The sequence below is a fragment of the Dromiciops gliroides genome, chromosome 1 (genome assembly GCF_019393635.1).
Source record: "Dromiciops gliroides isolate mDroGli1 chromosome 1, mDroGli1.pri, whole genome shotgun sequence".
In the NCBI taxonomy this organism is placed as follows: Eukaryota; Metazoa; Chordata; class Mammalia; order Microbiotheria; family Microbiotheriidae; genus Dromiciops; species Dromiciops gliroides.
In genome coordinates, this window is record NC_057861.1 from 410,152,716 (window position 1) to 410,179,271 (window position 26,556).

Below are 26,556 nucleotides of genomic sequence, written 5' to 3' on the forward strand. Positions count from 1 at the left end.
CTAACGGACTAAACCTTGTAAGGCCAAAATGGAAGGTATGCATTTGACTCAATATTATGTTGGGATTTAGTTTGATTGTACACTTGGGCCCTGTTTTTGAGGTAACTAGTATTCTGTTGAGATTTTTGCACCATGAAAAAACCCCAAACATATTGATGTGACAGTGAATTCATTCTCTTGCATTCCTCCCCCTGCCTTCCACCCCCAACCCTCACCCCCAGTGAATAGGCCTGCTCCAACCTTGATTTGTTCAACGTGTTCACTGTTTCTGACCTAGCTTACTCCTCTGGTTCAGCTTCTTAGGGCAAAGTTAAGGCATGTTTGGCTAGAGAGGGAGGTAGCATCTCTGCCCTATTTAGGCAAATGTTGGAATTAGGGAATGAACTTCTAATATTTGGTTTGGAAAAATTCTTTAAACATGCAAAACCACTACTAACAGTAACAGTCTCAAAGTAGGAACCATGAATTGGCACATTTCACCTGAATCCTGCATCTGAGTTAAAGTGTGGGAGAGTTCCAACCCATGGGTTTAAGTTTGAGTATTGAAAAGAAAATTAGTTTGGAGAGCAGATAACCCCCTACTCAGAACTGCCTGGAGTTTAAGCAAAGGAACTGTTTACAGTTAGAGATACACAGTGTCACTTAAATTATATGCTTTTGCCCCAGCCAAGAAATCTTTATTTACACAGCTGGAACTTTCTAAATAGTCCATCTCAGATAATGAAGCTAATGTCAAGAAAAAATGAATCGGGTAATTCACTTTCACATTAAACTACATAACACAGTAAGCAGAGAAATACTGAAGGCCATACACAAGACCAGGCAGAATTAGGAAAGATTAAGTTGGAACATTTCATAGCCAGTTATAACATTCCAGGTATAAAAACTAACCACATAGTGATGGAAACTGATATGAGCTGTTGCTCGAAGTATCAAGGGCTTGGCAAATCGTCTCATAAGAACAATATGGCATTCTGTTGGGTTTTGACCTGCATTGCCTATTTTAAATACAGCAGTAACTTTTTCTTGGGGGCATTATTCCTCAAGAGAAGTTAGGAGTGTGATTCTGGTTAGTCATTTCTACCATTTAGATAAACTGAGTAATAAATACTTGACACATAACATATACTGCAGGGGCAGCTAGGTGGCGCAGTGGATAGGGCACTGGGCCTGGAGTCAGGAGTACCTGAGTTCAAATCCGGCCTCAGACACTTGACACTTACTAGCTGTGTGACCCTGGGCAAGTCACTTAACCCCAATTGCCTCACTTAAAAAAAAAAAAACATACACTGCATTCATAAGACACCCCCATATAAAGCAAGCCAGAAAATTTGAGTGTGGTTTATTGCCATGTAAGTTTGAAAGAAAAATAGATTACAAAATTACTATTTGAGTTTATTTTAAATTAGAAAATTGTCATAACCCACATTGCTTGTGGAAATTTTTTAAAAACAAATCCAAAAACAATGGTTAAACTTATTGGCAGTCTAATGCAATTTATAAAATTGAACAAAATTTGGATGTGTGACGTATGCCCCGGTAGACACGGGAAGCTTTCTTTGAATCTTCTTGCTTGGGGTCTGGCAGGGTCACTATTGGTATACTCTCTAAAGCCCTTCTTCTTTGGACTCTGTGCAAAATGATACGGTAGACCCCAGTGATTGAGCTGCGGGAATCTCTCCCTTGGTTATTTCTAATATGCTCTTCAGTAATACCCAGATTTTCCAGGGTGTTTTTAACCTCATTCTCTTCTTCCTTAAGTGTACTTTTTTCCGATAAATACTTGGGATCTAGTTGGAAGGGTTCCAAGGGAGTGGGGTGGAGCACCCCTTGCATCCATTCATTGTTCATGATGTAGTCAATATCATACCTTTCTGTGGGTATTGGCTGCAGAACCCCACGGATCAGCCTCTGACAGGGGTTAGAGACATGAGGGGGTATGCTGTATGTCCCATCGAGAATACACTTCTTCAGTTTGGCCACTGTCTCTGCTCGAAATGGCATGGTTCCAGTCACCATAAAATATAAGAGGACCCCCAAGGCCCAGATGTCCACATAAATGCCCACATAATTTTCATCCCGGAAGAGCTCTGGGGCAGCATATGGAGGAGACCCACAGAAAGTGTTCAAGGTTTCACCTTTTTTGCTTATTGTGCTGAATCCAAAATCACCCACCTTCACACAAGTATTGCTTGTATAAAATACATTTTCTGCCTTCAGATCTCTATGAATAATTTGATTTTCATGCTGTGAAGCAAGAAAGGACAAAATCAATTTTAAAAAACTGGTAAAAAAAATTTTTTTACCAAAAAGTAAAAATCTGTGCTAAATATTCAATAATTCTATTTAGACACCTGGATAATCTTTTGTATAATTATGTTGATTCATTTAAACATCAGAGAACTTCACTACCTTAACCCTTAAACACAATAGACTTCTTAGGATAATCAATAAACATTTATTAAACTCCTGCTATGTGCTAGGCACTGTGCCATTCAAGAAAAGTTTATTTTTTTTTTTACACAGAATCAGTATAACAGTATTTAAGATTTGGATAAAAAAAAGGTTTGGATGGAACCTCAACTGATCCAACCCATACAAGAAAGAAATCCCCATTATAACATCCCTGACTGCTTGAAAAAGCCTTTGCTCAAATACTTCCAAGGAGGGAAAGGGTAACTAAAATTTGGCACACATTGATGAGGAATTGGTTTGAAGAGGGAAAATCCACCTCCTATGTAAACACTTTAAAACAGACCTAACTGGGGCAGCCAGGTAGTGCAGTGGATAAAGCACCAGCCCTGGATTCAGGAGGACCTGAGTTCAAATCCAACCTCAGACACTTAACACTTACTAGCTGTGTGACCTTGGGCAAGTCACTTAACCCTCATTGCCCCCCCAAAAAAACAAAACCCACACCTAATCAATATAATGACCAACTACAATTCCAGGAGACTCAGAAAGAAATATGCTACCCGCCTCTATGAGGTGATAGGCTCAGCGGGCACACTGAGGTGCTTTGGGGGTGGACAGGGCTGATGTGGGAATTTGTTTTCCTTGACTATACATGTTTGTAACAAGTTTTGTTTTTCTTGGTTTCTCAACATAGGAGAGGGAAAGGTAGAAGGGAGAGCATAGAGCCAAAATTAAAATTGAATTTTAAAAACAAATTTTCAGTCCATTCACTACTTCTGTTGGGCAAAGCAATCTCTAGCCTGATGGCATTCCATGCTTTAGTCACTACAAAGGAAAAATAACCAAGAGTGAAGTGAGGGGCAGCTAGGTGGCGCAGTGGATAGAGCACTGGCCCTGGATTCAGGAGTACCTGAGTTCAAATCCGGCCTCAGACACTTAACACTTACTAGCTGTGTGACCCTGGGCAAGTCACTTAACCCCAACTGCCTCACCAAAAAGAAAAAAAAAAAAGAGTGAAGTGAGCCCTTTGGCTGCACTTTCAGCTACCTAACCTTTGTCATGAGACCCTGCAAAAAGAGGATTGAAAATGGAATATGAATCACGGTTAGAGCCACAACCAGGGAAGAAAACACTCATCAGAACAACTCCACTCATCTTTCCTGTGGGTGGCCTCCTTGACCAAAACCAAAACACTTCAGAATCTAGCTTCTGGAAGAAGCTGACCACAGCCTAGCAATCCCCTAACATACATCCCATCCTTGCTGTTTGGTTCAAACCTTGGAACAGCCAATATGGTGTAGAGCAAATAGTACCGGGTTTGGAGTTAAAGGACCTAAGTATAATCAATCCTACCTTTCCTATTTATTTATTGTAAGTTTCTTTACTTTTCTGGATCTCAGTTTCCTCATCTGTCAAGCTGAAGATGTTGGGGTTTTTGTTGTTGTTTGTTTTGGGTTTTTTTGCGGGGCAGTGAGGATTATTAGGTTCTTAACCTGAGATCTGTCAACTTTTTTTTTTATATTTTGACAATTGTATTAAAAATAATTTATTGGGGGCAGCTAGATGGCACAGTGGATAAAGCACTGGCCCTGGATTCAGGAGAACCTGAGTTCAAATCCATTCTCAGACACTTGACACTTACTAGCTGTGTGACCCTGGGCAAGTCACTTAACCCTCATTGCCTCGCCAAAAAAAAAAAATTTTTTTTCTTTGCAATCTTTTGTATTGTTTTATACATTTAAAAATATTTTGAAGAGGTCCATAAGCTTTTCCAGACTTCTAAAGCTGAACACACACAAAAAGATGAACCTCTGAGATCCTTTCCAGCTCTGAATCCTAAGGCCCCCTAACTGTACCTTGGATCAGTGGTGTCAAACTCATTGTATACAAGATCGCTGCTCACATAGGACCACTAAACTGTATATAAGGATCCCTGTAGGCTGCGTAATGTATAATATAATATGGTTTAGTACATATTAATATTATCTATGTTTCATTTTATTTATTTTGTTAAATGTTTCCCCAGGGGCGGCTAGGTGGCACAATGGATAAAGCACCATTCCTGGATTCAGGAGGACCTGAGTTCAAATCCAGCCTCAGACACTTGACACATACTAGCTGTGTGACCCTGGGCAAGTCACTTAACCCTCAATGCCCTGCAAAAAAACCCCAAACAAACAAACAAAAATGTTTCCCAGTTACATTTTAATCTGGTTGGGCTGCACTGTGGAGTAATACAGAGCAGAACAGGGCAGTGTGTTTGGCGCCTCTGCCTTAGAGGACCTGTAAGCACCACCCATACTTCAAAGGTTGTGTGCTTTCATTCGTGGTTCCAAATCTGACCTCTAGCCATTACGTGCTTTGTCCACAGGGACAGCTGGAAAATGGTTCGATGTCCTTTTTTTTTGCCCTTCCTCTTTGGAGATAGGTGTAGAGACAAGAGTAGCCAGTACAGCTTTACCATGTTCTACAATAGGCCCTTCTCCAACAGTCCCCTAACCACAGTCACTCATGCCTGCTACTTCAGCTTCGACTCCCTGGTTTTCTCTTCCTTTCTTTCTGCCGGTGTACCAGTGAGGGGATGGTGTTTTATGTATAAGAGCATGTGGAGGGGGCGGCTATGTGGTGCAGTGGATAAAGCACCAGTCCTGAATTCAGGAGGACCTGAGTTCAAATCCGGCCTTAGATACTTGACAATTACTAGTTGTGTGGCCCTGGGCAAGTCACTTAACCCTCATTGCCCTACCAAAAAAAAAAAAAAGAGTATGTGGAGGAGCAGTAGGTGGCGCAGGAAATAAAGCACTGGCCCAGGATTCAGGAGGACCTGAGTTCAAATCCAGCCTCAAATACTTGACACTTACTAGCTGTGTGACCCTGGGCAAGTCACTTAACCCTTATTGCCCCACAAAAAGAAAAAAAGAAAAAGAGTATGTGAAAAGGTTTCTGTCTCATTGATGTGATGCTACCAGATGGTGCCCATGCACCAGGCAGCCATCATATAGGCTTTAGGCCCAGAAGTAAGTTTAAAAATCACCTAGTCTACCTGCTCCTGTCCCCATGACTTGACCAAAATAACATAGCTAGTAAGTAATAGGACTAGGATTCAGGCCCAGATGCTCTGACTCCAAATGCATTATTCTTTCTACTACATCACACCATCCTTTACTTTTTGCTGGCTGGTTAGATCAGTAAATATGGTTTAGGTAATAAAACAGTGGATGTGTTTGGGATAAGAGAGCCATCAAGTGCTTACTGAGAGCCCCGCACAAAAGTTCAAAATGGGCCTGAAATTTACAATCTGGTTTTGTAGATAGAATTTACACATGTGTATGAACTAGAGGCCAAAACAAGAGAGTATAGATTTGTACAATGAAAGAATAAAATGAAAGTCTAGATCCACAAAGTGGTATAGCACTGGACACGCATGATACAAGGAATCCAGAAGAAGGAACACTTAGTGTAGGCCAGAATAGTTTAGATGGATTTCATGGAGGAGAAGGGGCTTGGGCAAGATCCTGAAGGAAGGATTAGATTTTGGTTGATGGAAAAGAAGGGGAAAAGAGGGTATTCTAGGCCCAAGAGGGAGAACAAGAACAGTCTGAGCTGAGCATAAAGGACAAGCGATAGATCTGATGAGGCAATGCAAGGTCCAATCCTATTCTCTCTGGGGGATTTCTGTTGACAAAATACCTGAAACCATGGCCTCACAACCTTAAATCCTATTTCTCATCTCCACAGAAAGGTTAGAGAGTAAATTACCAGGAAAGGAGAATTTAGTAAATGTCCCAAATAGTACTTTTCTAGGGTAGCCAAGTCATGCAGTGGATAGAGTGCCGGGCCTGGAGTCAAGAAGACTCATCTTCCTGACTTCAAATCTGGCCTCAGACACTTCCAGCTGTGTGATTTTCGGCAAGTCACTTAACCTTGTTTGCCTTAGTTTCCTCATCTGTAAAATATTTAGAGGGGCAGTTAGGTAGCACAGTGGATAAAGCACTGGCCCTGGATTCAGGAGGACCTGAGTTCAAATCCTACCTCAGACACTTGACACTTACTAGCTGTGTAACCCTGGGAAAGTCACTTAACCCCCATTGCCCTGCAAAAAAAAGGGGGGGGGGGTTGGAGGAGGAAATAGCAAGCCACTCTCCACTACCTCTGCCAAGAAAACCTCAAACAAGATCACAGAGTTAGACATCACAAAGAAATGACTGAACAACAGTAACTTCTAACTCCAAAACTAATGCTCCATCAGACTATACTGCTGATGTAATATATGCTGGCGATTTTATAATCTTCAAATTCTAGTCCTCTCTCATTACTCCTTATCCCTTTGTTATTGTTTAGTCATTTTTTAGTGATGTCTAACTCTTCATGACCCCATTTGAGTTTTCTTGGCAGAGATACTAGAGTGGTTTGCCATTTCCTCCTCCAATTCATTTTACAGATGAGGAAACTGAGGCAAACAAGGTTAAGTGACTTGCCGAAGATCACACAGCTAGAAGTGTCTGAGGCCAGATTTGAACTCAGGAAGATGAGTCGGCTTCACTTCAGAGCCAGCACTCTATCTACCATACCACCTTGAGTCAGAAGACTTGGGTTCAATTCCAGCTTCTGATATTTACATTCTCTTGTGACCTTGGTTGCTATGTAACCTCCCTGCTAGGACCCCATTGGCCCTTCTAGCTCTAGACCTGGAAACTACAGACTACGTGAGCAGTGACTACCCACTGGCTGAGCAACTCTAGCCAGACCAGTACGGTGGCTACTCGATAACATCGAGCTCACCATGTGCTTCACCGCTGACACAATCTGGGAAAATATGAGCTTGCTTTCGGTTTCCGAGAGCTTTCCCTCAGTGCTGATCTTCACAAAGAGCTCTCCGCCTTCCGCATATTCCATCACCAGGTGAAGCTTAGACAAGGTCTCTACAACTTCGTAAAGGCGGATGATGTTGGGATGGTGCAGTTTTTCCATGCTGGAGATCTCACGTGACAGTAGCCTTTGGGTCTTCTGGTCTAACTTGGTCTTGTCCAGGATCTTAATAGCAACCTTTTCTGAAAGTGAAAAAAGGACGATAGGTTAATGATAGCTGCAGTAGTTCCTGGCCAATCTCGCTGAGCTACAAGTAGCTGTGTAAACCCCTGTCTCAGAGAGGTTTAGGAGTAAAAACTTTATAGTTAATAAAAAGTCTTACGATCATTTTAACTTCTCTTCATTTGCAGAGGAAGGAAACTGAGACTCAGATGATATGCTCAAAAGCATGCGGCTGTTGTTGGTGTTCAGTTGTGTCTGACCATGACCCTTGTTTAGGGATTTCTTGGCAAAGATACTGAAGTGGTTTTCCATTTCCTCCTGCAGCTCATTTTACAGCTGAGGAAACTGAGGCAAACGGGATTAAGTGACTTGCCCAGGGTCATACAACTAGTAAGTATTTTAGTCTGGATTTGAACTCAGGTCTTCCAGACTCCAGGCCTGGTCTTCTATCCACCATGGCATCTAGTCGCCCAAGTCACACTGGTATTAAATTGCAAAGCAAGAATTTGTTCTGAAAAAAGAAAAAAAAAAGAATTTGTTCCCAGGTCCTAACTGCCCCAATCCAGGGCTCTTTCCACTACTAGATGGTGCAGTGGGGAGAGTTCTGGGCCTGAAGTCAGGAAGATCTAAATTCAAATCCTGCCCTAGACACTTACTGTGTCACCTTGTGAAAATCACTCGATGTCTCTCAGCTTTGGTTTCCTCATCTGTAAAATGGGGATGATAATATCACTGACCTCCTAGGGTTGTTGTGAGGATTAAATAAAATATGAATTGTAAAGTAGTTTGCAAACCTTAAAATGCTATATAAATGCTAGATCTTATTATTACACTACTCTTCTTCAACTATGTGCACAGTAAATTTTCATTAGTTCAGATCCCCATAGTTCCACATTGGCTAGGGTTTTATTTATGAATAAGAAGTAATTAGTTATTTTCAGCAATACAATGATCCAAGACAACTCTGAAGGACTTATGAAAAATGCAATCCATCTGTAGAAAAAGGACTGATGCTATCTGAATACAGATTGAAGTATAATTTTTTTTCTTAGTTCCTTTTTCTAAAGTTATTTTTGTCTGTTTTCTTTCACAACTTGACTAATGTGGAAATGTTTTGAATGACTACACATGTATAACTTATATTGAATTGCTTGAGTTCTTAAGGGGGGGTAGGGAGGGAGGGAAGAAGAGAATTTGGAACATAAAGTTTTAAAAATCAATGGTAAAATTTATTTTTACATGTAATTTGGAAAAAAATAAAATTCTAAATGAATAAGAAGTTGCTTCAGGCCACAGTTCAGAATGTCTCCCCTTTCCTGATCAAAGCCAGGCAGTTTCTCAATTCTACTTTTCCTTTAACAATCCCTTTTATAAATTACTTTTTAAAAATTTTACTTATTTATTTATTCATTTATTTATTTTGCAGGGCAATGAGGGTTAAGTGACTTGCCCAGGGTCACACAGCTAGTAAGTTTCAAGTGTCTGAGAGCAGATTTGAACTCAGGTCCTCCTGAATCCAAGGCTGGTACTTTATCCACTGTGCCACCTACCTGCCCCTATAAATTACTTTTAATAAAATCTCCTGTTGGTAGCTTAGACTAACAAAAATGATCACAGAGTTGCTATAAATGTATATGTATTTCAATGAAAATCAAATTTACTGACTGATAAAGTACAGGCCCCCTAGGCATTTGCAGAGGATAGATCCTATAAATCTCTAGAAGTAGGGGAGTCTTTGAGTATCTTCTTGTAAAGAAGAGGGAAGAGTTTTGGAGGAAGCCAACTTGATCCCTTCAAGGTTTTTGAATCTAGGTAAAAATGGGCTTACTTGTACCAGATATTTATGTTCTTGCTTTAAAATAAATGAGTTGGGGCAGCTAGGTGGAGCAGTGGATAAAGCACTAACCCTGGATTCAGGAGAACCTGAGTTCAAATCTGGTCTCAGACACTTGAAACTTACTAGCTGTGTGACTCTGGGCAAGTCACTTAACCCTCACTGCCCCGAAAATAAACAAATGAATGAATGAATGAATAGATAAACAAATAAATAGATAGATAAATGAGTTGAAGAGTCAAAGGTCATCTACTCTGTTCCTCTAATGGAATGTGAAGGTGAAACATTTTTAGCAGGATTTGATTTATTGATCCTAGTATTTCCAGATTCCTGACAGATATATTGATCTCTGGGATTCAAGAATAAGAAATCAAAATTCTTGGAAATTACCCAAATCTAAGGTATTTTATATTTTTATAATATTTACTAATATGTTTTAAATAATAATAAGTGACCATAATAAAAAACAGTGAATGAATTATCTATGATAGGTTTATATGAAAAGTGTCAAAGGTTTTCTGTTTTAAGAGTTTATACTATTAACAATAATGTTAATTAATTAATAATGCATAATGATGCATTATGATAATGATGATATTGTGACAGTGCTTTAAAACATAAAAAAGATATAATTTGGCAGGCAAATTGTGCTAATGATATCATGGAGCTATATTTAGCCTACTTAGCAGACAACATTTTAAGGACTTTGGTGTTATGATTATTTTCATACAAGTCACTGCTCCTAATTATTCATGCACCAAATCTATTTCATTAAAGCAGGTCCTAAAGACTTCTAAGGAAGGGAATAAGTTTTTATTATGCACCTACTATGTGTCAAGCACAGTACAGATATGATCGCAGTTGAAATTCACTATGAGGGAGTTGCTAGTACATTCCTCTTTTACAGTTGAGGAAACTGAGGTAGACAGAGGTTGTAACTTGTCCAAAGTCACTGAATTTGAACTCAAAGCTTCCTGACTCCAGTCTTAGTGCTCTATCCCCTGTGCTACCTAGCTGTCTCTACTTTAGCAAATAACAAAACAATAATTAAATGTTTGAGGTTCAGCTAATTCAGATACCAATGACTAATGAAATGGCACCAGGGTACAAAAGGAAAAAGGAAGGGGGGCATCTAGGTGGCAAAGTGGATAAAGCACCGGCCCTGGATTCAGGAATACCTGAGTTCAAATCCAGCCTCAGACGCGTGACACTTACTAGCTGTGTGACCCTGGGCAAGTCACTTAATCCCCATTGCCCCGCAAAAAAAAAAAAAAAAGGAGAGAAGCCAGGAACTTGAATTTATCCCATGCTGATAATCACATCCTGAAGAATCAAAAGTTGACTTAAAGTACTCAAGAAATGTTAACATTCTTTTCAATGTAAGTACTAAAGTCTGAAGGCTTCTTCCTTTCCTTAAAGTAGAGAAGCTCCTGGTTTTACACTAGGGAAGGAAAAATAAAATCATCCCTAGATAATTTAGAAATCTGTAATCTTCCTGAGGCTAAAGCTAAAGAGCAGATTAGTTAAACTGGGAGTAGGAAAGGAGAGGGTGGGGCAGGGAGGATGTCCTCTAGCACAATTCCAGTTTGAACCCCAGGAGGTAGGACATCTGAAGACTTTCTAGTTAGTACAGAAAGCATAACCCCTTTGTGTGTATCTCTTGAAAAACAATGAAGGTTAAGTGACTTGCCCATGGTCACACAGCTAGTAAGGGGTATCTGAGGCCACATTTGAACTCAGGTCTTCCTGAATCCAGGGCTGATGCTTTAACCACTATACCACCTAGCTGCCCCTGAAAGCCACAATGTTCTAAGCTGTCACTAGGTAATCTGGAAAGCAGCTATTCATCTAAATCTCTAATTCCCTTTTTTTTTTTTTTAGTAAGGCAATTAGGGTTAAGTGATTTGCCCAGGGTCACACAGCTAGTAAGTGTTAAGTGTCTGAGGCCGGATTTGAACTCAGGTCCTCCTGAATCCAGGGCCGGTGCTCTATCCACTGCACCATCTAGCTGCCCTCTAATTCCCTTTTAATGAGAAGGCTGGAACAAACTTTATAATTCTCTCTCTCTCTCTCTCTCTCTCTCTCTCTCTCTCTCATCTTCCCTCCCTCCTTCCCTTTCTCGCTCTCATTCTCCTTTCCTCTCCTCTTCTCTCCTTTCCTTTCCTCTTCTCTCCTCTTCTCTTCTGTCTCTGTCTCTCTCCCCCCTCCCCCCTTCCTCACCCTAATTCTACATAGATAGGTAGAGCATCATCAGCTTGAAGTTGTTTTCTCAGCAGTAAGTAAGGATTTATGAGTGTCTTTCCACAATTCATGGCTCAGTCCTCCAAGAGACCCTAACCCCCAAGGCCATGAACTAGAGCTAAGCTGACTGGATAATGTGGAGACTGACCCTGTGATTTTGACCAGCTTTAACCAACAACCAAGCTAACTGCCTGCAGACCAAACTTGTGTAACATGAATCATTCTTCATAAGGAAATGCCAAACACCTCCTTTTATAGTAGGGTCTTGTGGTGTGTATTTTGGGGTTTTTTTTATGAAACAATAATTTTTTTGAGTCTTCTGGCTTCCATGTTGAACAAAGCTCCCAGAGAGTATGCCAGACACCAGAATGGATCCGCCCTGGCTATTTGGTTAGGACTGAAAGAAAATTGAAAAAGTAAAAGTTAACCTTGGGGATCTGCTTTGAGTCCAGGTAGCTCCTAGAAGATGCCACAGGAGGTGTGAGTTACAAGGCCCAGATGGTCCCTGAGGTGGCTCTGAATGGGCCCTGAGACTGATCTGTTTCCCAACCAGCTGTATGTCCCACTCCTCTGGAATTCTGGGTCTGGACTGGTTCTAAGGACACATAGAAGCAGGCTGAAACTTTAAAGAGGAGAGAGAGAGAGAGAGAGAGAGAGAGAGAGAGAGAGAATGTCTTTCCTTTCAGCACCAAGTTTATTTCTGAACATAATCCCCACTCCCAAACCCAGCAAGCTATCCCTTGTATGAAGGAGAAAAAAAAGAAAGATAAATTAGTTGAGCAAAATTAGCCAACACATCCACCAAGTCTGACAGCACAGGCAAGAAAGAGAAATTCATTTCCTCACCTCATCCTTGGGAATAAACTTGGTCAGTATAGTGACATAACTTTCAGTTGTTTTTCTTTTAATTTACATTTTTTTCTATTTACATTGTTGTAGCCGTGTGTGTTATTGCCTTGGTTCCATTTACTTCACTCTGATTCAGTTCTTAATTCTTTTCATGTTCAGCAATATTCCAATCCATCCATACACCACAATTTGCTTAGCCATTCCCCAGTCAATAAGCTGCCCTGAACTTTTGGAGTCACTCTAGGATTTGGCATGTGGGCTGATGCACACTGTAGCCAAAAAACAGCTGCTAATGAAGGAACTTAGAATGTGGGATGGAGGGAAGGAGGGAGAAAAAGTGATTACTGGTTCTTTCGAGGACAATAGGGAATCCATGAGACAATGCTTATCTACACAGACAATTAAGCAATGGTTAATGATTTCCCAGGCTTGGTTAGAAGTTGCTATTCGACCCCTTCTCACAGAATTAGACTTAGTAGATTTGGAAAGGAACTTCTCCCCAAAGTCATATCCTGATATTGTGGTAGCCCCCGCCAAACAGTTGTCTATCTTGTCGGTGCTGGAATCTTCCCCCTATACTGAAGAAACTATACTACTCATTTGTTTAATCTCACTCCCTGTCCCTTTAGGGGTTAAGCTTCAGGAAGGCTTCAGACTCAAGAAAGTTTTAGTTTCAGAGAAATTCAATACTCAGTGCTACCATCAGTTCAATTTCAACCATATGTCTGGTATGTCTATATATCCAGCCCTAATCACTCTCCTGAGATGCAGACACACATTTCCAACTGTCTTTTAGACATTTCAAACTGTATGTTCAAACTGGACATGTCCAAAGCAGAACTAATTTTCTCCTCCAAAAACTCATCCCTCGTTTCTTGAGTGAAGAGGGTTGGGGGTAATATGGTTGAGCCTGCAATTTAGGGATTTGGGGGGGGTGGCAGTGAGGGTTTAGTGACTTGCCCAGGGTACACATCTGGTGAGTGTCAAGTGTCTGAGGCCAGATTTGAAATCAAGTCCTCCTGAATCCAGGGCTGGTGCTTTATCCACTGTGCCAACTAGCTGCCCCTAGGGATTTATTTTTAATGTAATTTTAGAGAAGTATGAGGAATGTGAAGAAATTTGGATTGACCTTTATGACATAATACAAAGTGAGGATAAAGCAAAACCAAGAAGAAAGGACACAGAAACTATTATCTTGAAATAACAAAAACAATTGGAATGAATAAACAAAGAATTTTATCGGAAATATGACATGGTGCAAAAGCTATCAGAAGTCCATTAAAGTTTTTACAAATGTTGGGAGTTGTACAATATTACTGTGTTGTAAAAAATAACAAATATAACCAGGAAAAAACCTCATCCCTCTTCTGAACTTCCCCATTTCCATCAAAGACACTTATTCTTCCATTCACCTTGTTTCAAAACTTCATTTTCCTTAACCCTACATATCCAATCAAGCTGCCTAACCTTGTTTCTGTATTCACAACATCCTTCCCTTTGCCATGACCTTAGTTCACTCAGGTCCTCATCACCTCTTGCCTGGACCATTTCAATAGCCTCCTGGTTTATCTTCCTGCTTCTTCTCTCCCTAATCCAATCCATCTTCCACATAGCTTCCAAGTAATCATTCTTTTAAAAATTTTATTTATGGAGGCAGCTAGGCGGTAAAGTGGAAAAGTTACGGGCCCTGGATTCAGGAGGACCTGAGTTCAAATCCGGCCTCAGATACTTGACACTTACTAGTTGTATGGTCCTGGGCAAGTCACTTAACCCTCACTGCCCCACCCAAAAAAAATTTATTTGTTTCATTCTGAATTTAAGAAATAAAACAAGTATTTCCATAATATAGTAGGATAGGAAAAAAAGATGATTATACATAAATCTGCAAATCTATTATGTATGACTTGCTATTTCTTTTAAATATATAATAAGGTTATTATGTAAGTTTCTTTTTCCCCTTTTTTCTTCCCTCTCCTTCTCCCTCACCCTAGAGATGGCTACCATTAGACACATGTGTGTGTGTGTGTGTGTGTGTGTGTATAAAACCATTCTATACATACTTCTATTTATTAGCTCTTTCTCTGGATGTAGGTGGTGTCTTCCGTCAATATATACTTTGTGGGGGCAGCTAGGTGGTGCAGTGGATAGAGCACCGGCCCTGGATTCAGGAGGACCTGAGTTCAAATCCAGCCTCAGACACTTGACACTTACTAGCTGTGTGACCCTGGGCAAGTCACTTAACCCCAATTGCCTCACCAAAAAAAAAAAAAAGTAAAAAAAAAATAGGCAAATATATACGTTGTGGTTAATTTGGATATTTATAATAGTAAAAATTACTTAGTTGCTCAAAGTCATTCTTAAACTTTTGTTACTGTATACAATGTTATCTTCATTCTGCTCATTTTGCTCTTCTTTATTCAGTGCAAGTCTATCCATGTTTTCCTAAGATCATTGAACTCGTCATTTCTTATAGCACAGTAATATTCCATCACAATTGTATACTACAACTTGTTCAGCCATTCCCCAATTGATGAACATCCCTGTGATTTCCATTTCTTTGACATTTCTAAAGCACAGATTTGACCACATTACTCCCCTTCTCAAGAAACCTTAAGTGGGTCCCTATTGTCTTTAGGATCAAACAACTTTCTCTGTTTCCTTGTAAAATGGGAATAACTAGATAATATATAATTCCTTAATATAATGATACCTACAGCTAATACCTAGATAGGTTGTTGTGAGGCTTCTATGAGGTAATCCATGTAAAGTACTTTGTAAACATTAAAGAGTTATTAGTACTTTGTATTCAGGCTGGTTTTCCCTTGAGAAGGACCATTATTAAGAAAGTATTATTTCCCATTTTCCAGTGACAAGTAGAATGCTTTAAACCTAAGTGTTAAAAAAAAAAATCTCTAAAAGGTTTGGAGTCCTTTGGAAGGATGTATCATCAAATGGTGTGTTATGGGCCTTGGTACCTCATTTGAATGGGCCCCGGGGAAGTTTTGGGCCCAGAAGTTTTCCAGGGTAAATCAAAGAACCTTCTTGAGAAACTAAACCAAAGGACAGACACACCTAAAGAGATAAGTGGCACTGGATTGGGATTGAGTTAGCTCCAGGACCACCACCTTGCATTCCAGTCTCCCCTACCCCTTTGGGAGAGAAAATTAGGTGTGGCTGCTGACTTTGTGGCAGCCACCACCAGTGGGGATGGTCCTCTCTCAATAAGGGAACTTTCCACAGTCAGATGATCACCTCATCAGACCACGGACCACCACCATTGGTCCTCTATAAAAGTATCTGCCTATCTCCTGCTCAGGGAGATAGGTATCTCAGAGAGCCACGCCTCTGTGCCATGCCTTCTCCCCATGAGAAGTCCAAGGATTTCTCTCTTGGTTTCCTTTCCCTAGCACCTAAATGAACTATTACTTTATTCTAATTGGATTCGTGTGCAAGAGGGTGTAATTCTTTAAAGAGGAATTCCTAAGAACCCCTATCCCAAACCCCCACCAATTTCCCCCATAACATAGTGTGTGACCCTAGACAAGTCATTTCCCCTCTCTAAGCTTCAGTTTACTGATCTGTAAAGTGAGAGTTTAAACTAAGATCTCTAAGCTCCTATGAGATCTAACATTCTATGAAGATAGTAACTTTGAATTCTATTTTAAAAGTCAAACTAGTTGAGGTGTGTCCCATATCATCTGTTCAGACAGATTGAAATCTTAGGGGACCACATTGTTCACAGGCGGGAGAAAGAAGGTGGATCCTTCAGCCTAGAAATAGAAGGAGAGAAAGGCTTTGGTCTGGCAATGAGAACTGGTCAGAGAGGGAGTGGCTAAGGGAGAAGAGAGCCAGGGAGGGAAGCCAGGGATAGGAGATATATACACAGGTATCCCAGGATAGGAGGTATTTACATCACATTTCAGTCACCTCCTTTTCTCATAGATCAAATTTAAAATTGTGTGGGACAATTATGGATTTGAGTCAGATTAAACTCTGAGGATGGAGTATGAAGGATACCTAACCCCGCCCCCCTCCCCCAATAGCTAGCCTCTTGCTTTGCCTAAAAGTTAATTGCTTGTCAAATTCTCACTGTCTCCTTTAAGTTTTATTGTTGAGATAATGGACTTGGGACAGTTCTGTAAACTTTGGGGATGGGGTCTGGGAGATATCCAGTCCCCCAGTAAGTATTATTACTTGTCACAGTTCTACCAATTAGCACTATTTACTTTACTTTTGCTTAGTTCCCACATCCCAGCTACACCTTGGTTTATGGCCTGTAATAAAAAAACTCCCCTCTCACATGTCAGAATCCCAGTCCTTGTAATGATAAATTGCAGTCAGATAAGGGAGTGATTTCTGCCTCCCTCTTTCTTTGACATTCCTCAGACTTGTACCTCTTCCCCTTTTCCCCTTTGTTCTTGGACATGTCTCCATACATGGATCACGAGCTGGGTACGCACCTTGGATGAGACAGGATTGGATGTTAGATTATGAGCTCATCCACCCTAGGTGTACGTGGGGACAGTCCTTTTCAAGATTACTATAAAAACCTAGAGGATTGGGCATATCTTTGCAAGACTTCAATGTGTAATTGGGTTTTGCCCGTCCTCATGAGGATGTAATAAATCTGTCTCTGCTTGACTTGGTGGTCTCCTCGAGTTATTTGGATAAACTGAAGCAGTTTGTCCCAAACAAAATTAAATGGGATTAATCAAAAGACTGCTTAGTAAACAAGTTAGCCTTTGTCAACATGGAAATAAATGGAGAAAAATCGTTTCTGTCTTCTTGGGTATGAAACTGAAATAAACAGATACTCCAAAAGGCCAGTACTTATGACTTGACCAGCTTTGGTGCTGTCTGATTTGCAGAGTAAAGTTCTGGGAGGGAGGGGCCAATTTCTATTGCTTTGTCTCAGGATGCTGAAAATCAAAGTGTACTCCTTGGGGACACTGCATATTGGGTCGTCAACATGAATATGGTCTCGGAGGCTTAGGAAGCTGGAGCCTCCTCAAAGTTTCCTATGACATGAGGAGAGTGGAGAGAGGAAGAAGTGAGGTGGTAGACCAGAGGTACCTTAACCTGCTACCTCATTGATACTGGCTCTAAGCTAGCTGGAGAGAGAGTGATTCAGAATAGGCAGCAGCACACTGGTGCCATTAGGGGATGAGTTGGGGGAAGGGAAGTAGTATATCGATCAATCAATAAGCATTTATTAAGACCCACCATGTGGTGGGTAATAGGTGTAAAAATACCCAAAAAAAGAGAAAGAAAGAGAGAGAGAGAGAGAGAGAGGAAAGAAAGAAAGAAAGAAAGAAAGAAAGAAAGAAAGAAAGAAAGAAAGAAAGAAAGAAAGAAAGAAAGAAAGAAAGAAAGAAAGAAAGAAAGAAAGAAAGAAAGAAAGACACACTCTCTTCCCTCAAAGAGCTTACATACTATCTGGGAAAAGGGACAGAGAAGCAGTGATGGGAGCCAAAGGAATGCATAGGAAGGGGGAGGAAGAAGAAGGGGGGGTGAAGGGAAAAGAAGGGGAAAAGGAAGGAAAGGAACAGGAAAAAAGAGAAGGGAGAAGAGAAAATGGAAAGAAAGAGGGAAGGGAAGGATGAAATGAAGAACTTGGGAGAGGGGAAAGGGGAATGAGGAGTAAGATGAGGGTGGGAGTAAAGACAGCTAGGGATAGGATGAGGCCCAAAGAACCTGAAAAAGAAGGACTTTCCTACTTGTTTGATCCCTCACCATCACTAATCCTCTTCTTCCTGGCCTTTCACTCTTTCTACTCAACCTTTCCCATCTCTCTTCTAAAACTGATCAAATAAAGGAAACCTATAGTTAGCCACAGGAGGCAGCCAGGTGGCACAGTGGATAGAACACTAGACCTGGAGTCAGGAAGACCTGAGTTCAAATCCATTCTCAGATGCTTACTATCTGTGTGACCCTGGGCAAGTCACTTAACCTCTGTTTGCCTTAATCCACTTGATAAAGAAATTACAAACCACTCCAGTATCTTTGCCAAGAAAATCTCATGGACAGTATGGTCTTCAGGGTCATGAAATGTTGGACACAACTTATCGTCTCAACAACAAAAATAGCCATCCTGGAACAAATTTGTAAAACTGGGGGAATGTTTTTAGGAAAGGAAACTCCCAAACACAGGGAATGTGTTAATCACATAAGTCATGGAGGGGTTCATTCAGTTAGGGGAAATTTTTAAAATCAAGGCAATAGGTCCCCAACATCTAGACTAAAGCCAATTTACTCCACAGTCCCTTTATCTCATGTCTTGTTATATGCCTCTATCAGGAGAGAAAAAGAGAGGTGAAGAAGAAGGGAGGCATAGGACAGAAAGAAAGGAGAGAGAGAGAGATGAAGATGCAGGGAAGGAAGGGGAAATAAAGATATAGACAGACATAGCATATAGAAGGAGAAAGGGAGGGGAACAGTTATGACTTAGTTATGACTGATATCTCAAATTAAATGAAAATGAAAATAAATTTAAAAGCTCCAAATAAGACAAATACATACAGAGGAATTCTCTCATACAAAGGGGAGCAGAGGTGGAATGGGGCAGCAGAGTGACAGTAAATGTTCAACAACAGGCTCTCAGAGAGGGAAAATGTACAAATAACACACTTTTAAATTTAATCTGCAGTATTAACATTTTTCTATCACTTTCTTAAGTCTAGACAATCAATATAACAATAAATAAAGCCTTGCTTTGTGTCATTTGTATGTTTCCAAGGTGTAAATGAAAAATATAATAATCAGATGAGCTGGGACAAGCTGGCTCCAGCACACCCTTGGGTGGGTGTGGGGGGGTACAGTGAGAATCTTAGAGGATGTTGAAAAGGGTTGTGGGCAGGGGGATGGGCTTCCAAAGACCAAGGCCTACAGGCTTAGCATGCCTCTGACTTGCCAGAGAATTGGACAACTGGCTTAATGATTAATTGATTGATTGATTGATTCTTGTAAAAGAAAAGCTCATGATTCCTCTTCTTTGCTTCATGGAAATTGTTATAGAAATTCATTAATTCATTCAACAAGCATTTATTAAGTGCTTAGTCAGGGCCAGTGCTAGGCACACACACACACACACAAAATGAGACAATCCCTTCTCTCAAAGTGCTTACATTCTTCTGATGGGAGCAAATAAGCTTGGGATTCTAAGAAATGGAAATAAATGCATTCCAGGCATGGGACAAGGACAGGAAATAGAATGTTATGTACCAGGAACACCTACCTAGTAGGCCACGCTGACCAGAATGTACACTGTGGGGACCCACATGTACAAAAATATTTATAGCTGCTCTTTACGTGGTAGCAAGGAATTGGAAGTTGAGGGGGTGCCCATCAATTGGGGAATGGCTGGACAAGTTGTGGTATATGAATACAATGGAATACTATTGTGCTATAAGAAATGATGAGCAGGAAGAGTTCAGAGAAACCTGGAGGGTCTTACGTGAGCTAATGATGAGTGAGATGAGCAGAACCAGAAGAACATTGTACACAGTATCATCAACATTGAGTGTTGACCTACTGTGATGGACTATATTCTTCTCACCAATGCAATGGTACAGAAGAGTTCCAGGGAACTCATGATAGAAGAGGATCTCCAAATCCAAGAAAAAAAAAGAAAGAAAGAACTGTGGAGTATAGATGCTGATTGAACCATATTATTTCTTTTGTTTTGGGTGCTGTTGTTTTTCTTTTTCTATTTTGAGGTTTTGCACCACTGCTCTGATTCTTTCTCTTGTAACAGGATTAATGCAGAAATAGGATTAATGTTATTATGTGTATATATATATATATATATATATATATGCGTGTGTGTATATATATATATTTATATATGTATATATGTATATGTATAGAGATATATAGATATAACCTATATCAGATTACCTGCAGTCTAGGGGAGGGGGGAGGGAGGGGAGGGAGGGAGAAAAATCTGAAATTGTAAAGCATGTATAAACAAAAGTTGAGAACTATCTTTACATGTAACGGAAAAAATAAAATACCTCATACATTAAAAAAAAAAAAAGAATGTACACTGTGTGAAGGAGAGTTGTGTTAAAATTATTATCTTGTTCTGGTCCCCACCTTACCCCCTTTTAGGCAGTAGGGTAGGTTTATAAGTAGCCAGTATAAAATGAACAATAGCAGAAAATAAGATGGCAAAGAAGAACCTAGAAGTCACATACAAACTGTCTCAAATATCAAAGGAGCATAATTTACAAATTCTATCACACATCAACCAAAAATCACATCCTGGTAAAAAGTGCTGAATCAGGGAAAGCCATCTAGGCCTTGCTTAAGCCTATGATATGTAAACCTCAGATAAACTCCAGGCATCTGCAGTAAAGCCAGCAGAATACTATGGTGCTGATAATTTTGAGATGACCCAGATATGTTAACTTAAAGTTTTACTGACAACTTTGAGATGATCTGGGTATGTTAATGAACTAACTCCAAGGTGGCACAGATAGGAGTTAGTTTGTTCCTCACAAAATCCTATAAAAATGAAACTTCAAACTCCTGCCCCCTCACCCCATATTCTTCCATCCCCATTGCATCCATGTTACCCAGTGTTCCCAACTCTGATCCATGGTTACATGAGTGACATCTGTGCCTCTCACTATCTCCATCCTTTCCCCTACATACACTGCTTGCTTCCCTTCACCATCACCATCACCCTGTCCTCATGTCATCTGCTTCTGTAAACCCCCCCCTCCCACCCTCTCCCCCCCTGAATTTGCCCTTTCTGTGCTTGTTCATCCCTGCATTCTCTGTTACAGCCTCACTTCCTGGTTTTTCCCACTGAGTACCCAAAGAATCTAACATGCCTGCTCCACTTCATAATTTCATAAATTTATTAGCAACTCAGGAATAATGTACAACAGACCTAGACTGGAGGCAGCTTGTAAGGGGTTTTAAATGTCAGATAGAAGAGTTTCTATTTTGTTATGGAGGTGATAAAAGGACCCATTGGAGCTTCTGAGCAGGGGATTAGATGTCCAGAACTGTGCTTTAGGAACATCAATTCTTCAGCTGAGTGGAGGATGGATTGGAAAGGAGAAAGACTCATGAATGGGAAGCTAATTAGGAGGCTATTTTTTTGTTTGTTTTTTTGGGTTTTTTGCGGGGCAATGGGGGTTAAGTGAATTGCCCAGGGTCACACAGCTAGTAAGTGTCAAGTGTCTGAGGCTGGATTTGAACTCAGGTACTCCTGAATCCAGGGCCAGTGCTTTATCCACTTCACCACCTAGCCTCCCCCAGGAGGCTATTTTAATAGTCCAGGGAACATCAATTCTGCAGGCGGTAAAGCACTGGGCCTAAAGTCAGGAAGGCCTGAGTTCAAATACAGCCTTAGACACTTCCTAGCTGTGTGACCCTGGGTAAATCACTTAAGCTATTTGCCTCAGTTTCCTCATCTATAAAATGGGGATAATAATAACACCTGCCTCCCAGTGTTGTTGTGAGTATCAAGTGAGATAATAATTGTAAAGTGCTTGGCACATGACACATAGTAAGTACTAGATAAGTGTTAGCTATTATTATTGTTGTTGTTATTTCCAAATAACTTTCAGGCCCTAGTCAGAAGGCAAGGCAAGTAGAATTTGACAAAATAATAATCCTTGAGCTGAAGCCAACTGGGGCAACCCATAATTCCTGGGGTCAAAGCTCCCAGATAATCTGAGAGGAAAGGGAGGAAAGAAGATGTATGCTGCCCCCGAGTGTAGCAGACTCTGGTGTAGGAAGCCAGAATGTCGTGAGCAAATTTGAGAATCAGTCAATATAACCCATCTTCCAGGGAATCTAAAAGGGTCACCTCAGAATGGATCTGGGTGACTGTGGTCTAGCTTCATCATAGACTCTAGAGCTGGAAAGGACTTCAGAGACCACCTTTACCATTGTACAGATGAGGAAACCAGCCTAGGGAGATTATCTGCCCAAGGGCACACAGAGATTGGATAGGAATCCCTTCTTTCCTTCTAGGTTGCCTCAAGGACTTCCTGAAATCAGTTCCACGGTTTGTAAGATGGATTAGCAAGAAACTGATGAGGTGCGTGTTCCTCTGGATCATGAAACAGATCCCCTTCATCCTATAAATCAAAGTTCAATCTTCTCATTATGGACCTTCCACCACCTGACTTCTCCCTGACTGGCTATTCTCCTACATCATGCTGTGTCTGAATTATTCCTTTCACTCCTCAGGAAAGTAGGAGGGGAAGGGGATAGGGAGGGAAGGGTGAAAGAAGGGAGGGCAGAGAGGGGGAGGGGGTAATCAGAAGCAAATCACTTTTGAGGAGGAATAGGGTGAAAGAAGATAGAAAATAGAGTAAATATCATGGGAAAGGAATAGGATGGAGGGAAACAGTTATGATGATTGGTTGATGCTAATGGTAAAACATATGATACTTTGCTGGGCTATTGTGAAGAAAATTCTTTGTCAAGTTTAAGATACTACATAAAAGTCATCTGTTAACTGTTGTTGCAATAATCAAACTCATGGGTTTATTGTAAGGAAATCTCTCTTTAAAGTGATATATAGGGGTCAGCTAGGTGGCACAGTGGATAAAGCACTGGCCTTGGATTCAGGAGGACCTGAGTTCAAATTCGACCTCAGACACTTGACATTTAACCCTTATTGCCCTGCAAAATAATAATAATAATAATAATAATAATAAAGTGCTATATAATTATAGCTTACTATAAAAAAAATGATGAGCAGGATACTATCAGAAAGATCTGGAGGGACCTGCATGAGCTGATGCAAAGTGAAATCTACTGTATACAAAATAACAGTAATAATGTGAGATGATATGCTGTGAATGACTCGGTTATTTTCAGCAATGCAATGATCCAAGACGACTCTGAAGGTCTTATGAAAAATATACCTTTCACTCCTGTCAGGCAAACCAGACTCATTGCTCCCTTAGATACCTTAAATCATCTGCATGTGCCAATCCTTGTCAGTAGCAGTAGATGGAGGTGGCACCGGGCTTGGAGTCAAGAAGACCTGAGTTCAAATTTAACCTCAAACACATTCTGTGTTACCCTGGGTAAATCACTTAACTTCTGTTTGCCTCAGATTCCTCATCTGTAAAGCAGGAATAATAATAGGACCTACCTTCCAGGGTTATTGTGAGGGTCAAATGAGATAATAATTGTGAAGTGTAACATGTATATGTTAGCTGCTTTTATTGTTATTATTTATAATTAAACTAGGACCTTCAAACCTCTGATCAAGAAGGACAACTTCAGTGAAGGTCTTCAGGATAAACTGAACTAGCTACTTTTACCCAATACTCCAATAACTAATATTAATATTCCAATAAACAGCAAAATAAATAGATAAATAAATGAATGGATGGATGAATGCATAAACAAATGAATACATAAATGAATGAATGAATATGGATAGATAGATAAATTAATGAGTAAGTCAATAAATAAGTAAATAAATGGTTGAATAAATAAATCGATAAATGAATGAATTAATGAATTAATTCATAAATACATAAATGAAGAAAGAAATAGATGATATTCCAGTGACTGAGTACTTGGTACAAGGGCATGTATGTGTACATGTGTGCATGCACATGCACGTGCGCCCATGCGCACGCACACACACACACACTGGCTCCTTTTCTACTTAAAAAAAAAGCTCCACAACAAAAGAAATCAATGTTTCTGATGTTCCTTCCATGCTCTTTATCCTGTGCTGTTTCTAATCAATTAGAGTTCTGGGGGTCCCCTGGAAGGAACCCTTTCCCCAGGAGGCCTGGACCCTCCCTTCTCTGGTGTCTGCTTCCTAACATTACAGGATTTTCAGGTGAGGCTGTCACTCCAATATGGCAATGCCTGAGGGGAAAGCACACCTTGAACACCACAGTTACAGAATAAATTGTGTTGAATTGAATTGCAGAAAATAAAAGGGCCTACAAGAGGGCCAAACAAAGGGAGAGGAGCCTCAGGAAGGAGGATCAGGGACAATGGAGAAAGAGGGTAGAGAGAACTATAACATGGCAAGGACTTGCATCCCTAATGGCCTCTTTGATTCATATCTACAGAGAGTAGATGGGACATCAAATATTCAGCTTTTCTTTCCACATAAAGCCTAGGAAATATGTGCCCTTTGATATGGAAATCAGATACGGACACCAGCATCCCCACTAGTAGCTGAGAGTTCCTGAGTGACCTCAGGAGGGCTGGGCATGATTTCTGGCCAGCTTGAGCCCCGGATACTGCTGGTGCAAGGCCTAGTATGGGCAGCTTTCTTGCAAGTTAGTATCTCTTCTCTTGCCAATCCCACTGGGATATGCCAGTGGAGAAAAAGAAAAGGCAGACAAGGTTTGTAAAGAGCTGGAGTCAGTCCTCTTCAGCCTAACAAATGTAGAATTTCGAGCTTTGGAGGGCACTCTGCTTATTTTGTTCCCTTCTCTTCTGCTCTCCTTTCCCCAAATATATTCCTTCTTAAATTCACCTCACCTCTTGCCTCCTGTATCCCATTTCCTAGTCCCTTGGGTACCATTCATTTTCCCCCTGAAGGAAGGGAAACTCCTCTCCACTCCTCTTTCTTTTCCCTTTTCATAACACGTGAGTTTTCCTAAAAAGCAGAGTATGGGGGCAGCTAAGTGGTGCAGTGGATAAAGCATTGGCCCTGGATTCAGGAGGACCTGAGTTCAAATCCAGCCTCAGACACTTGACACTTACTAGACATGTGACCCTGGGCACGTCACTTAACCCTCATTGCTCTGCAATAAATTAATTAATTAATTTTTTTAAAAAAGGCAGAATACCCAGGGCAGCTAGGTGGTGCAGTGGATAAAGCACTGGCCCTGGATTCAGGAGGACCTGAGTTCAAATCTAGCCTCAGACACTTGACACTTACTAGCTGTGTGAACCTGGGCAAGCCACTTAACCCCAATAGCCTCACCCCCCCCCAAAAAAAAAGCCGAGTACCCTTGGGGGAGAGTTCATGTCCTCCATGGTCTTAGTTGCCAATACCTGAGGTTGCCCAGCCAAAGCTGTCAATGATAACTAATAATAATAATAGCTAGCTAGCATTTATAGAGTACTTTAAGGTTTACATAAAACTTTGCAAATATGATCTCATTTGATCCTTACAATAACCCTGGGAGAGAGGGGGCTGCTAGGTGGTGCAGTGGAAAAAGCCCTGGCCCTGGATTCAGGAGGACCTGAGTTCAAATCTGGCCTCAGATACTTGACATTTACTAGCTGTGTGACCCTGGGCAAGTCACCTAACCCTCATTGCCCTGCAAAAAAAACAAAAACAAAGACTTCTAACAGTGTGATTTACCCACAACAAATAATAATAATTACCCTGGGAGATAGATACTATCATTATTATTCCTGTTGTAATTGGGGAAATTTTCCCCCATATCGCCATTTTATAGAGGAGGAAACTTAGGCCAATAGAGGTTAAGTGATTTACTCAGAATCACAGGGCCTGAGACCAGATTTGAACTCAGGTCTTCCTGACTCCAGGCCCAGCACTCTATCTACCACACTACTTAGCTGCCATACTATGCTATAGATCTAGGAGTAACCCCAAATCTTTAGATGGTGGCAACAGAGGCAAAAAGGAAGGCAGAGCTAATGAGCTCCATTTCATCACCTACTGTTTAACAGTCTCTATGTTTGTTTTTGTCGTCAATTAACACAGGTGAAGTTATCAAAAACAGCCTAAGGGCTGTCTTGGTTTTCTTTAAGAACTGGTCATAGGGGCAGCTAGGTGGCACAGTGGATAGAGTACCAGCCCTGGATTCAGGAGGACCTGAGTTCAAATCCAGTCTCAGACTCTTGACACTAACTAGCTGTGTGACCCTGGGCAAGTCACTTGACCCCAATTACCTCACCAAAAAAAAAAAAAAAGAACTGGTCATAGAAGACTAACCTCATTTACTTTTTAGAACTGAGGCAAACAGGGTTAAGTGACTTGCCCAGGGTCACACAGCTAGTAAGTGTCTGAGACTAGATTTGAGCTCAGGAGGATGTCTTCTTGACTCCAGGCTCAGCACTTTATTCACTGCGCCCTCTAGTGGCTCTTATCTACTCTATCTTATGTGAACTTAATTACTTCCCTCTAACTAGAGGAGAGGCAGAACTTTTCTGTCTCTGTCTCTTTGTCTTTCTCTGTCTGTCCCCTCTCTCTGGTTCTGGCTCTC

General features: G+C 40.8%; 1 protein-coding gene across 2 annotated transcripts in view; it reads right to left on the bottom strand.

Annotated features, from left to right (window-relative positions):
* Nucleotides 1-1,382: 1,382 nt before the first annotated feature.
* Nucleotides 1,383-26,556, bottom strand: part of NIM1K (NIM1 serine/threonine protein kinase) — a 92,063-nt gene continuing 66,889 nt past the window's right edge. For both annotated transcript variants that reach the window (XM_043976314.1, XM_043976315.1), the window contains exons 3-4: nucleotides 7,198-7,466; nucleotides 1,383-2,247 (exon numbers count right to left, since the gene is read on the bottom strand). In XM_043976314.1, the coding sequence (XP_043832249.1) occupies nucleotides 1,498-2,247; nucleotides 7,198-7,466 (1,019 nt within the window). In that variant the 3' untranslated portion in view covers nucleotides 1,383-1,497. The remainder of the gene's footprint in view (nucleotides 2,248-7,197; nucleotides 7,467-26,556) is intronic.